The sequence below is a fragment of the Drosophila kikkawai genome, chromosome 2R (assembly GCF_030179895.1).
Source record: "Drosophila kikkawai strain 14028-0561.14 chromosome 2R, DkikHiC1v2, whole genome shotgun sequence".
NCBI lineage: Eukaryota > Metazoa > Arthropoda > Insecta > Diptera > Drosophilidae > Drosophila > Drosophila kikkawai.
Window position 1 is genome coordinate 4116889 of NC_091729.1, and position 14629 is coordinate 4131517.

At 47.4% G+C, this 14629-nt stretch overlaps 2 protein-coding genes and 1 long non-coding RNA gene across 3 annotated transcripts in view; 2 read left to right on the forward strand and 1 right to left on the reverse strand.

The window, feature by feature from the left end:
* Positions 1–14629, reverse strand: part of LOC138928032 (uncharacterized) — a 228619-nt gene that overhangs the window by 194720 nt on the left and 19270 nt on the right. The gene's annotated exons all lie outside the window — the stretch shown is intronic.
* Positions 4180–5577, forward strand: LOC138928034 (uncharacterized). Its single transcript, XR_011444504.1, has 3 exons — positions 4180–4760; positions 4820–4993; positions 5050–5577. It is a non-coding gene; the product is annotated as an uncharacterized lncRNA (long non-coding RNA).
* On the forward strand, positions 12295–13304 carry LOC138928033 (uncharacterized). The gene is made up of 3 exons (XM_070284097.1): positions 12295–12438; positions 12498–12706; positions 12763–13304. The coding sequence occupies exons 1-3, from the start codon at positions 12350–12352 to the stop codon at positions 12876–12878; spliced, it is 414 nt and encodes a 137-aa protein (XP_070140198.1). The 5' UTR covers positions 12295–12349; the 3' UTR covers positions 12879–13304.

Sequence of the window (14629 nt, forward strand, 5' to 3'; positions counted from 1 at the left end):
AGTCAAAGCTGGAAAGACTACCACACCGGACACTGCAGGATTCTTAATGAGATAAACTATCGGACGACACTAGATACGGACTACTTGACAACCGAACTGCGATTCGGTAACACATACACCACTATATACCCTACAAGGGAAGACTGGAAGAGAGGGAGAGTAACCGAACCGGATGAGGTATCACTCTACACCGACGGCTCAAAGATGAGCGGCGGGGTAGAGGCCGGAATCTACGCCGAAAGCTGGAAGGTGGAGGAATACTTCCACCTCCCGGAGTCAGCGACGGTTTTCCAGGCGGAGGTTCTCGCGATACTGAAAGCTGCCGAACTTTCGCTAGACCGAGGCCTTCGGAATACCAAGGTGAGGATATACTCAGATAGCCAGGCGGCGATCAAATCCCTCGCACAAGTACGGACGACTTCAAAACTAGTGGCCAAATGCAAAGGGGCACTAAACAGACTCGCAGAGGACAACAGGGTACAAATAGCCTGGGTACCCGGACACAATGACATAGACGGAAACGAGAAAGCAGACGAGCTGGCCAGAAAAGGGTCAGTAGAACACTCAGCGACAACAGACATCTAGATCTCCCTGAACTCGGTCCAGACGGAAATTCATGACCATTTCAAACAACTAGCCAGCAAGGAATGGTCGACGAAGGCAGAGCACAGAAGATCGAAACTATGCTGGCCAGAATTCAATAAGAAGCGAACCGCGCAACTGATCTCCAAGAGCAAAAAGGACATCAGGAGGGTAACAGCAACCATCACCGGCCACTGGCCAATAGGCACGCAAGCCTATAAGATGGGTCTACCCTACAACACACAATGCAGAAGCTACAAGGAACCAAGCGAGCAGGAGACACCAGAGCACCTGTTGTGCCACTGCCCGGCACTCAACAGACAAAGAGCCCGACACTTCGGAGCACACCAACTCGAGTCACTAGGAGAAGTTGGGAGGCAGCCAGTAGCGGCCATCCTAGCTTACCTGAATGACACGGGTTGGTGCTAAGAAGGGCGCAGACAACAGCAAATCGAGGGTGTGGATCAAAACGGAGCTCTGCTCCAATTGGAGGCGGCCAGGGTTGCCTCACCACTTTACCTACCTACCTACCGGTGGGTTGGTATTTGATGACCTTGGCGGAAAATACCCAGAGCAGCTAGGCCTGACGTCGTCGACAGCCTTATTGGCCTTATTGCGTATGGATTTCTCCCACAAAGAAAGTGTAATCTTGGGCAGCTTCTAGGAGACCATATACACAAGCAGGCAGTCCCATGCTTCGACTTTAATGGAGGACATTTCTAAGGCGGTTAAACAACTATAAAAAGTGCGTTCCATCTTTTTTAGTGCGACTTAGGATTCCTGAGGAACAGCCTTGATGTTAAACAGGATCTTTAATTGACTTTTGACTAACTACGCTTATTTTCAAAGCGGTCGGAAAGGCTTCTCCATTTTATTTATTTATTTATTTGAATATATTCTTCCTAACGCTACAAGTACAAAATACTTATAAGTTAATGCGCTAGTCACACAGGACAAGTTCCTTATCAGTTCACATCTATATGTTGTACAATTTTTAATTATTCTTATACTAAAATTAAAAACTACGGTCGCTTTGTTTTATTTTATGTCACATTTTGTTCTTGAAAGTGTGCAATAAGTTTTGCCTTAAACTGGCGGCACTGCTAATATTTCTTAGATAGCTTGGTAATTGGTTCCATAATCTTATAGCATAGATAAAATACTGTCGTTCTGAAAGCAGGGATCTATGCCTTATTTGTATAATAATATTTGACCTTCGTGAAGTGAAGAATCTAAGTGTTTCATACAAATAAATTGGTAATTTGGAAAGAATTATTTTTTGTAAGTAAACTAACACTCTCATTTTTATCCAATCTGCGAAGTGAAGTTCAAATAGTTTGTATGATAGTCTAGTTACGTGATCAAATCGTCGCAAATTAAATACAAATCTTGTAATGCTATTGAAGGCCATTTTAAGTTTGTGCTGGCTGAGTGAGTCACAATTAGCAAATAATTCGATCCCATAGAATAAAGTTGGGATCAGGCAAGATTTCGCAAGCAATATTCTTGCATTTAAGAATGTGAGACGAAACCCTCGTTGAGTGTTTTCAGTATTATACAGGCCTGTTCTAGTTTCCACTTCCGCAAAATTTATTCGGATTCGGATTTCCCTGACCTGTTCTAGTATTCACTTCCGAAAAATTCTTACGGATTCGTATTTCCCTCTGTTAAGTCTCTGTTAATTTGCAGGCGAAACGCTCAGAAACTTTCCGTGTGCCATTGGGCCGGCGGATTCAAATCGGCAAAATCAGAAATTAATTACTTTAAAATACAATGCGATTATGTATATTACAAATGTTAATTGTAATCTATTCCTAGAGGTTTTGGGAACATTATTGCATAATTGAATTAGCTAATACTAACATACTTAATTTATAAATAATTATTTTGTGGGTGCACCTTAAAATCGGTTCGATTCTAACCTTCAACATTATTGCAAATCCGCTGCCACTGTGTCGTATATCTATAATATAAACATCAAAACCAATCTGCAAGGGTATAAAAACTTCGGTGTGCCGAAGTTAGCATCCTTTCTTGTTTTTGGATCAAATTGTGTCTGTATTTTGGTAATTTTGCCCGGAGTTGTTTTGGTTTTTTGCTTTGCATTGCCAGAGTCGCAGGTGGGCTGATGAAAACAGATTTTGATTCAGGAAAAATACACGCAGTACGTAGTTATACAGGCCTGTTCTAGTTTCCACTCGGAAGTGAATTTGATAACATTTGCGGATTTCCCTTTAACATAAGCGAATTTCCCTTGGTGATTTAAGGAAATTTTTTTTTAATTTCCCTTAAATTCCCAAACAAAATCAGCTGGTCGCTTTCAACAAAGAGTTTGCCTTGTCTAAGATTTGCTAAAAGGGGCTGATCAAATTTTGGCCCGCTGTAGTCTCCAACTCATAGATAGTAATGAAGCACTAATTTAAATAATAAAATCTAAGGAATAAGCATTAAGACAGGAAATAAACATTTTGAAATATTTGTAACTGCAATCGGCTGTTCTGGGCGCAAAATGCCCGAGAGCAGAGTTGCCGAGGGTTTAGAAAAAATGCTCTTCGCATAACACTTAGTTCAGTTTGTAGATTAAACTGGCTAGTATTTTAAACAAAAACACTTTTTCATATACTTTACCCTAATAGCAGATCTTTTAATTGTAAAACAACATAAAAAGTAATTGTTCAAAATTGATCTTAAATATATGCCTTTTTTGGAACGCTGACAACACTTAAATGGTCCCTCTCAAATACGACACAGCGGCGGCTGATTTGCAATAATGTTGAAGGTTAGAATCGAACCAATTTTAAGGTGCACCCACAAAATAATTATTTTTAAATCAAGTATGTTAGTATTAATTAATTCAATTATGCAATAATGTTCTCAAAACTTTAAGGAATAAAATACAATTAACATTTGTAATTTTCATAATCGCATTGCACTTTAAAATAATTAATTTCTGATGTTGCGGATTTGAATCCGCCGACCCAATGGTACACAGAAAGTTTCCGTGCGTTTAACAGAGACTTAACAGAGGGAAATACGAATCCGTAAGAATTTTTCGGAAGTGAATACTAGAACAGGTCAGGGAAATCCGAATCCGAATAAATTTTGCGGAAGTGGAAACTAGAACAGGCCTGTATAATACTGAAAACACTCACAAAACAGAGTTTTATTACATTTTACCTATATTTATTATGTTAACAGTTTGAAAGTTACACTTTTATATTCCCAGCTTTACATTTTCTCTACATTTACCGATCGTTTATATGGCAGCTTTTTGATATAGTTGTCCGATTTTCATAAAAAGTAGATAAGAATATGTTGAAACAAGAAAGTAAGCCAACTTCGGCACGTTTGTTTATATTATAAATTTAAATGCTGAAAACACTCACAAAATAGAGTTTCATTAGATTTTACCTATTACATTACAGTTTGATAGTTACAGTTCTACATTCCCATATTTTATACATTTACCGATCGCTTCTATGGCAGCTATATGATATAATCGTCCGATTTTTATGAAATTTATACCAAAATTCTAGAATAATAAATAAAGCTTATATCTCAAAGTAGATAAAAATACATTGAAAAACAACGAAGTTATAATTTTTTTCCTATTAATTTCCCGATCGTTCCTATGGCATGGCGTTCCTATAGTCGTCTGATTTTCATAAAATTTTTACCTAAATTCTGGAATATACAGGCCTGCTCTGGTAATCGAAAATGGCAAGATTTTTTCGTTTTCGTTTTTGAAAACGAGAAATTGGTGCTCCGGTAATCGAAAACGAAAGATTTTTTCGATTTGAAAAACGGACACCTTTTTCTGGCTGGAATTAAAAGTAAATGGTTTTTTTGTTACGGAACTGCTTCTTGCCAGGGCAATGCCGGGCTAGCTCAGAGTGGCCCAGGGCGGGTTCGACCCGATGCCCGCAGTCCGCACAATCGAATACCGACAAAATATCGGACGTCTCGACTAACACCTATCGCTGACAAACTCACATCACTACATGAAAAAGGTAAACAAAGGTTTGGACGACAAATTGGACGAATTGGTGGCTTAGATGTAGACGCCACGACGCACCCTCCCATCCAGAGATGCCTCCTGGTCATCTCGGGGCATCACCCATTCTCCGGCGGACCGGAGTCTATTCCAGGCGGTCTGGCGACCGACTCATCTCCCCCAGGTAACAACGCTTACTCGATGTTCATTGTTCTTTTTAATACATTATAATTGTCGTTTTAGATGGCTAGTTACATGGCAGAGTACGTGCGTCCCAAATCCCCAACGTGGTCGCGACCCTAGCCAGGGATGCGCTCGCGCCAAGGCTGTCGCCAACCATACACCGGCCAACAAATTACGCTAAGTACCCCTTTCCTACCTCGGGTCCCTACTGGAGCTCCAAAAGAAACCACAAGGGTGGGTCACTCTAAACTTCCTTCTTCTTTGTAATCCTAAGAAATTTCCATTCGCAGCACTTGTGTTGCACAAATCCCGGACACAAGGCACGAATACACGGAGAAGGAGAGGTACGACGACAGGTGGATTACCGAATACAACAAAAACTATTAACTTAGAACAGATAACTTAAATATTATAAATTTATTTCTCGGATGTTTCCTGCGACTGAGAGCAATGACCAGAATGGGGGCATATAACGCCCAGGATTTGGCGGCGGAAAGATTTCGGCCCGGATCGGCGGCGAGAATATGTGCCCTGTATGCGGCAAAGAATCATCCGACCACCTAGGTTAGGGCCGGCCGATTTTAGATTGGAACGGACTCACCGCTGTCCTCCAGTTTCCGTCGGGTTGCCGGTTGCTCCCGGTTTCGCCTGATGGTGGCTTGTGCTGGCGGCCGCTGGCGCGCAAGAGTGCTGAGACCGGATGTCGTGCAGGTGTTTCGGGAAATGAGGGGCTCGCCCAGACAAAAATCCACCGAACGCTCGGAGACGGCGAATGCACCAACATCAGGAGAACAACAAAAAAAAGACCCGTGGCCCGTGTTATTTGTCACGGCCACGCTGTAAGAAAAAAACCATATATTTTCTTTAACAATCACTATGGCTATTTTCCTTCGCGCTACTTCACTCACGTTTTTCTTTTTTAAATATGAAATTTCACTTTTTCTAGATGCTAACGCGCCGGCTGACGTCCCGCTAATCTCTCCCTCTTCCAGTCTCCTGCCCCCCTATATAGGCTCCGTTGTCCGAGTTCCCATTTTCGGCTTACCGTAATCTTGGGGCGCTCAGTACAACGGCCTAGTGAAAAGGGTAAAAACCCTTTCTCTTAAGTTTGGTTTTTCCCGGTTCGCTCACCAGTCCCTGCCTCCCCCTGTTCCTACCGACCCTACCTCTATCGATATATCGATAGCCCTCCAGCCCATTCCGACTGAAAATGCAACACCACCCAAGGATTTGGAGAGATGCTACTGGATCACGGCGGCTCGACAAGATCATTGGGAGCATTTGGATATTGTTCCCGTGCAGTTCCGTCAGGTGCCCAACGCGGGGCCCACGCCTTACGGGAAGTATAAGATGTCTTTAGGCTCCTTTCCGTCCTTGTATACTTTGTGTTCTTCTTGTTCCCTTCCAGGTCAGATGCGGATGTCCTTGGCGTGATAGATGCCCAAACTTCGGCCCTGCAGATCCTCCAGCTCGTACGCATTGTTGCCTACGGCCTTCACCACTCTGGCCTTTAGGAACTTTTTTGCGAACTTCGCATTAAATTGCTTCCCAGTCGCTGAGGACAAAGTTCCGGCGATAGACTTCTTGCCCCGGCTTCGCGGTGAAGACTCTGGCCCTCTGGTCGTATCGCTGGCGACTGTCGTCATATGCGGTCTCCAGACTCTTGCGCACCTTCTCCTGTACCACCCGGAGCTTGTCAGCCGTCGGCATTCCGGCCATTTCATGGTCACACATCGACTGCAGCTTCCTTGCCAGTCTGTAGCTGGACCCATGCAGGAACATGTGATGCCCGAACACTGTGAAAAACGGCGCCTCGCCTGTCGCTGCATGGACTGCATTCCTGATGGCCACCTCAATCTCCGGAAGGTATGCATCCCACTCCCGATGGTCACTCTCCAGGAACCCTCGGATCGCTGCCAGGACACTCCGGTTGACCCGTTCCGCTGCGTTGCTCTGTGGGGAGTAAATCGGGGTCTTCAGATGCCGGATCCCGAAGCTCTCCATCGCCTCCTCGAAGATCTTCGAGGTGAACTGCCGCCCGTTGTCAGAGTGCACCACCTCCGGCACTCCAAACTTGTAGAATACCTCCGTAATGAGGAAATCTACTACGTTTGAAGCGGTTGCGTCTCTCATCGCCTTGAGGAACGTATATTTGGAGAAATTGTCCACCACTATGAAGATCCAGGCGTGTCCCTTCTTCGACCTCGGATATTTGCCAAAGAAGTCGACGTACAGCTTCTGGAAAGGCCGCTCCGTCTGTACCCGCTCTCCGATCCCCACCATCATCCGGTGGTTTGGGGCCTTCGACTCCTTGCAAATCTGACATCTTCGGACGAACTCGCGGATCTGGATCACCATCCCAGGCCAGTAGAACTGCCTCCGCAGGATCTCCAGAATCTTCCCCATTCCGCCGTGAGCGGCTTTGGGATCCGTATGGGCGCGCTCAACCAGGCTGTGGGTCAGACTCTGTGGTACCCAAAGTTTCCATGCGGATCCTTCCACTTCGTCATCCAGCGTTGCTGGGGAGAATCGCTTGAAGATGAGACCGTCCTCGATCCTAAGATCCGGTAAGTTATCCGAATTCTCCTCCACTTCACGGACTAACTCCTGGTACTCATCCCCATCAAACTCGGTGGTCTCGAAACCCAGCAACTCTGTCGGATCGACGGAGATCTCCTCCACGCAGCGCGAAAGCGTGTCTGCCACCACGTTCTCGCTGCCTTTCCGGTGCTCGATGTTGAAGTTGAATCCCTGGAGCTGCAGAGACCACCTGGCCAGGCGTTCCGATAGGTCCTTCATGGACATCAACCACTTCAGGCTGGCGTGATCCGTGATGCAAGTGAATGGCATCCCTTCCACATACGGACGGAACTTCCGGATCGCCAGGAGCGCTGCCAGGCACTCTTTCTCGGTGACGGTGTAATTCACCTGGTGCCTATTCATCTTCGCCGAGAAGAAGGTTATCGGCTGCTCCTGGTTGTCCTCATCCTTCTGGCACAGAACCGCTCCAACCCCGATGTGGGAAGCGTCGCACTGGATGAAAAAGTGCCGCTTGAAGTCGGCGTGGACTAGTACCGGCGCCGTCGTTAGAGGCATCTTCAGGGCTTCGACCGCCAGCTGCGCCTCCGGACTCAGAGAAAACTTCGTGTTCCCGGTCTTCTTGAGCGCCTTGGTGAGCGGTGCTGCCAGCGTTGACGAAGCGCCGATACCATCCAGCCGTGCCGAAAAATGCTCGCACCTCCTTCATAGTCCTCGGCTCTGGCATCCTACGGATCGCAGCCACTCTTCCTGGATCCATTCGCAGACGACCTCCACCTACGATGAAGCCTAGGTAAGTCAACGACTTGAAACAGAATTTCGATTTGCTAAGCCCAATCGTTAATCCTGCTTCTCTTAGGCATTCGGCGACTCGTCGTAGGTAGCGGAAGAGCGTCTCGATGTCCGGTGCCAGGATGAGCAGGTCGTCCAAGTAGACGAAGACGTTGGACCGGATTTCTGCCGGGATTACTCGGTCCATGAGTCTCACCAGCCGCTGCGCCGCATTGCAGAGTCCGAACGGCATCACCCGGAACTGATACAGGGCCCGACCAGGAAACGACCGTGACCGTGAACGCTGTCAACTCCTTGCTCTTCTCGTCCAGTTCGATCTGCCAAAACGCGAATTTTAAATCCACGCTGGAGATGTAGTGCGTCTGATCGATTCTGGACAGGATTCCATAGATACTAGGCAAGGGGTAAGCATCCTTGACGGTCACCTCGTTCAGCTTCCTGGCATCCAAACAGAACCTGTCCTTTCCAGGCTTCGACACCACCGTCGTCCGGTTACTCCACGGGCTCTTGCTCTCCTCGATGACTCCCAGCGCCAGCTTCTTGTCGACCTCGACCTCGACCACCTTCTGCTTCGCCGGAGACATCGGATAGGGCCGATCCTTAAAAACTTTCGCGCCTTCCACCAGCTCTATGGAATGCTTCTCCAGGCTCGTGGTTCCTAAGCCATCCTCTTCAAAGGTGAGGAACATCCGCTTAATCTCCTCCAGCTTCCGGGAAACCGCCTCGGATAGGGACCAGGATTCGGGATCCACCTTCTCTTCGTCGTCGTCTTCTTGGTCGGCGTAGTGCTCCATTTCCCTGGCGTGGATTTCTTCGGCCTTCATCACGCTGTTTGTCTGTACTTCTCCCACTACGGCCGGAGCCAAGCCAAAAGCTCGCCAGAAATCGACGCCGAGATACCCCGGCTGCTCCAGGTACGGGCAAAGATAGAAAAGAATATTCTCTACCCTCCCTTTGTACTCCACAGGTAGCTTCAATCGCCCGATGATCGAACGATCCTCACCTGCAGCCGTACGCACCACCGAGAAATATCTCTGGACAGACACACCCAAAGCCTCCACCAGTTCCCTGCCGCCATTGCCGAGCAGACTGACACACTCCGGTATCCAATAACCCGGTCAGCTGCTGGCCTAAAATGTTTATCGCGGCGAAGGGCCTGGGATCGGAGATGCCGCCCCGCTGCACTGCTGCGACGACTTCTCTTCGCTTTTCCCTACGCTTTCAAAACCGCTCTCTGGCCGATACCGATACCTGGCGCATTCCGCACAGCTGGTGTTGTTTAAAAATTCTATTTCTAGCTTCTAAATACCTCCGCATGCGCTCCTCGTAGGGTAAGTATCTTAATATATTTTTATTAATAATCTTAACGCCTATTTGTCTCCCTTGAGGCTCTCCTACATCGCGGGTTTCCGTCCTGGGCGAGTTCCTCCCGCTCTCGCATCGCCCAGCCGACCGTTTCCCGCGCAATTCGGACATTTTGGGGCAACAGTATCGGCCTTTCCACATCGGAAGCAGAACACTTTTCGCAGCTCTTGCTCGCAATCGCGGAATCCATGGTCCAACGCTCCGCAGTTCCAGCATCCCGCCCGGAATGGATTCCGTGGCCTCTCCCGGACTTCCTCGACCTCCGGCGGGTGCTCCTCCTCGTCTGGTTCCGGTCCAGCCACCTCGCTGACCCTGTTCCGCTCTCCTGCCGGATAGCGCGTCGCTGGAAGGAATGGTGTGCGGCTCCTGCGTCCAAAACTGCGCTCGACCTCGACGGCCTCCTGCCGCAACTCATCAACGGTGAGCAGCTCCATAGCGTAGATAAAACGCGCGATTCCCTCTCGCAAACCATTCTTCATCACTTCTACCAAGTGCCGCTCTGGCATTGGCCTTTTCAGGCGAGAAGCAAGGGTCTGCATGGCGTGCAGGTAATCGTCTACGCCCTCTCCTGGCTGCTGCTCCCGTTGCAAAAGTAGGTGCATCCGCTGGTGCTCCGTCTCGTGGCTCTGGAACCTGTCAAGCAGCGCTCGACGCAATTGGCTCCAATGGTCCAGTCTATGCTGCTGAACGTGGATCCAATACCACTCCAACGCCCGTCCCGACAGCAACGTGTGGAAGTTTTGCAGAACTTCAGCCCACGGACAACGAGTTTGGCGTTGGAGGTACTCCAGACGGAAAAGGAATCCCTCGACGTGGTTCCTCTCATCCTCGCCACTGAACGAGATGTTCCAGCGCCCCACCCTGGTGTACTGCGCACTGCCTCCCGCTACGTCCCAGTTGGCGTACGTCCGCTCATCTTGGAACTCGCAGACTGCAAACTGTCTCTTCCTGGTACGCGGTTCTCCTGGGTGGCTTCGGTGGAACACGCGGAGGTGTCCTTGTCGCTTGCCCACCGACCGTCTGGTGGCTCCGCGGTATGGCTCCACGAGCGCCCTGGGGTCCCTCCGTCGGTCGTCCCATAAGAAAAGGCTGCTGTGGCCGTCCCTCTGGACAAGGCTGCTGTGCCCGTCCCTCTGGACAAGGCTGCTGTGCCCGTCCCTCTGGACAAGGCTGCTGTTGCTGCTGGGCTGGCGTCCGCTGCGGATCCTGCTGGTGAGTACCTGCCGGTCTCAACACCTGATTCATCAGATGCATCATCTCCAGGAAGCCAGCCCGTAGCTCGTCCCGCAAACCTTGGCCGATTCCCGCCTCCTGGGACTTGCGGTACGTCTCCGCTGCCTGCGCCAGGGCGAGGTTCACCGCCGACGTGATCGTTGAGTCCACAGGAGGACTCTGGAAGCGTACCTCCTTCGGGGGGGATTCCGCCTCCAACAGCTTGTCAGCTGCTGCCCCGATCGCTTCAAACTCCAGCGACTTGAGCTGCTTCGGGTCCTCTGGCTGCTCCTCTGCCCGTCGTCGCGGTGGATTCCTCACCAACCCGGTTGAGAACCGCGGCGGCGCGTACCCAGCTGCACCTTCCGCGTCCGTGGACCACATTTCTTCTTCCTGGGCTGAAGGACCCTTCGATCTAAGCTCATATCTGTCCTGCCTTTTTTCTGCCATTTTTTGTTAACTCCTAACTTGCGAAACACCTAACAAATTTATAACAGCAACTACCCAATCTTTAAACAAACACCTAACACTGAATAAATAAATATATATGGTAATAATTAAATAAATAATAATAATAATGATATAAATAAATAAATAAAGCAAGATAAATAAATAAATAAATAACAACAAATAAATAAATAAATAACCAAAAATAAATAAATAAATAACCACAAATAAATAAATAAATAACCAAAAATAAATAAATAAATAACCAAAAATAAATAACTAAATAAAAGGAAGCAAAATAAATAATTCAATGAATATTTAACTTTCCATATATAATTATATAACCAGTCAACTAATTTTTCCTTTCTTTCTAAATTTCAGGCCGATCAACCGCCGGTGGACTCCGTGCCAGATTTCCTGCGTCTTACAATTGCCCAAGTCGTCCCTACTCCGGCCGCTCGTCAACTGGACTAACTTTCAGCTGAGCTGAAAGTCGCCAGTTAAGGACATCGGCCTTCGCAGCATCCCGTAGGATTTTTCTTAGCGAACGCGACTTGCGGTTCACCTTGTGGTGGTCGTGCAGCGCGCAGTAATTACTACGGGTCACGATACCACCTCCAAGGCAATTCCACAAGCCGCCCTGACCGGGAAAACCCAAGGATCTGCACAAAAAATTACGTTAACATGAAAACAAAGGACTCACGCCCGGATGCCACCACCTCCGCACAGCAAAACAGCTGCGAGCTGTGACTGGGAGCAATTGTCCGCTTTTCTGCGGCACAAGTCTCCCGTCCTGACCAAGAAAAAAAAACAAAGACATTTCCTAAACCAGGACCTACGCCTTGACCACCAGTCCCCAGGTCATCGGTGCATTTGCAGACCGTAAAATAGGCCTCGCAAGCCACCATTCGTGGGGGCTGGATGGTCCAGGACGTGGTCTGACGAGACGTCGTCCTCTCGCTATCCATATTTGTTTTTTATTTGGGCGCCATATTGTTACGGAACTGCTTCTTGCCAGGGCAATGCCGGGCTAGCTCAGAGTGGCCCAGGGCGGGTTCGACCCGATGCCCGCAGTCCGCACAATCGAATACCGACAAAATATCGGACGTCTCGACTAACACATATCGCTGACAAACTCACATCACTACATGAAAAAGGTAAACAAAGGTTTGGACGACAAATTGGACGAATTGGTGGCTTAGATGTAGACGCCACGACGCACCCTCCCATCCAGTGATGCCTCCTGGTCATCTCGGGGCATCACCCATTCTCCGGCGGACCGGAGTCTATTCCAGGCGGTCAGGCGACCGACTCATCTCCCCCAGGTAACAACGCTTACTCGATGTTCATTGTTCTTCTTAATACATTATAATTGTCGTTTTAGATGGCTAGTTACATGGCAGAGTACGTGCGTCCCAAATCCACAACGTGGTCGCGACCCTAGCCAGGGATGCGCTCGCGCCAAGGCTGTCGCCAAAGGATTAAAAGAAGTGGCCAAGGAGAAATGGCCAACCATACACCGGCCAACAAATTACGCTAAGTACCCCTTTCCTACCTCGGGTCCCTACTGGAGCTCCAAAAGAAACCACAAGGGTGGGTCACTCTAAACTTCCTTCTTCTTTGTAATCCTAAGAAATTTCCATTCGCAGCACTTGTGTTGCACAAATCCCGGACACAAGGCACGAATACACGGAGAAGGAGAGGTACGACGACAGGTGGATTACCGAATACAACAAAAATTATTAACTTAGAACAGATAACTTAAATATTATAAATTTATTTCTCGGATGTTTCCTGCGACTGAGAGCAATGACCAGAATGGGGGCATATAACGCCCAGGATTTGGCGGCGGAAAGATTTCGGCCCGGATCGGCGGCGAGAATATGTGCCCTGTATGCGGCAAAGAATCATCCGACCACCTAGGTTAGGGCCGGCCGATTTTAGATTGGAACGGACTCACCGCTGTCCTCCAGTTTCCGTCGGGTTGCCGGTTGCTCCCGGTTTCGCCTGATGGTGGCTTGTGCTGGCGGCCGCTGGCGCGCAAGAGTGCTGAGACCGGATGTCGTGCAGGTGTTTCGGGAAATGAGGGGCTCGCCCAGACAAAAATCCACCGAACGCTCGGAGACGGCGAATGCACCAACATCAGGAGAACAACAAAAAAAAAAGACCCGTGGCCCGTGGTTTTTGTCACGGCCACGCTGTAAGAAAAAAACCATATATTTTCTTTAACAATCACTCTGGCTATTTTCCTTCGCGCCACTTCACTCACGTTTTTCTTTTTTAAATATTAAATTTCACTTTTTCTAGATGCTAACGCGCCGGCTGACGTCCCGCTAATCTCTCCCTCTTCCAGTCTCCTGCCCCCCTATATAGGCTCCGTGTCCGAGTTCCCATTTTCGGCTTACCGTAATCTTGGGGCGCTCAGTGCAACGGCCTAGTGAAAAGGGTAAAAACCCTTTCTCTTAAGTTTGGTTTTTCCCGGTTCGCTCACCAGTCCCTGCCTCCCCCTGTTCCTACCGACCCTACCTCTATCGATATATCGATAGCCCTCCAGCCCATTCCGACTGAAAATGCAACATTTTTTATATGAAATCAGATCTTATTTACAAAAGGAAAAAAATAGTTTACTCAGTGGTCTATTGATGTTTATTCCACACCACCACAAGATCATTCTGGCAGGTAGTTATTTTATAAAAAATTTATTTCTGACCCCACCTCAGATTTGACAACAACATTTCTTCTCGTTTTGGCGATAGGTCGATAAGTTCACCGCAAAAAGTTATCGCTAAGGTTGCCATACTGTTGGTGGAACGAAACAGCCAGTTAAAAATACTTATAAAATATATATGAATACATTAATAACTTTAAAGGACCGCCAAAATGGTTGTTTATAATTAATGCTATTTAATGTGATTACTTAAATGGTCCAAATTAACCAAATAATTATTTGAGACCACCGGAATTAAAACTGTGAAAAGTGTGGCAGCATCTGAGGTGCCTAGATTTGCTTAAATCGACCATTTTTTTTCCTTTTTCTGGCTTAGAAAAAGGGCAATTGTAAATATAATAGGCAAATCTTTACGTTGTTTGCTTATTACGAACAACACAAGTTAGCTGCTTGAGCAGTGAGAAACGATGAGAAATCGAAACACTCCGATAGCAGAAATTTGCTGAAAACCGGAGCAGCTAAAAACGAAAACGGTTCGTTTTCGCCCAAAACGAAATCGAAAAAATTTTACGATTACCGGAGCAGGCCTGAATATAATTTGGCTATATCTCAAAAATTATGCAAAAATGTTGAAAAACAGCCAAGTTATAATTTTTTTTCTAAATATTTATCGAACATTTGTATGGCAGCTATATGATATAGTCGTCCGATCCGGCCCGTTCCGACATATATAGCAGTGAGAGTATATAGACGACTATATGCAAAGATTCATTCAGATAGTTTTAAAACTGTGTGAGGGTGAAGGCAGTTTATGTTTACTTATTTAACAGTTCCATATTATTCAGTCG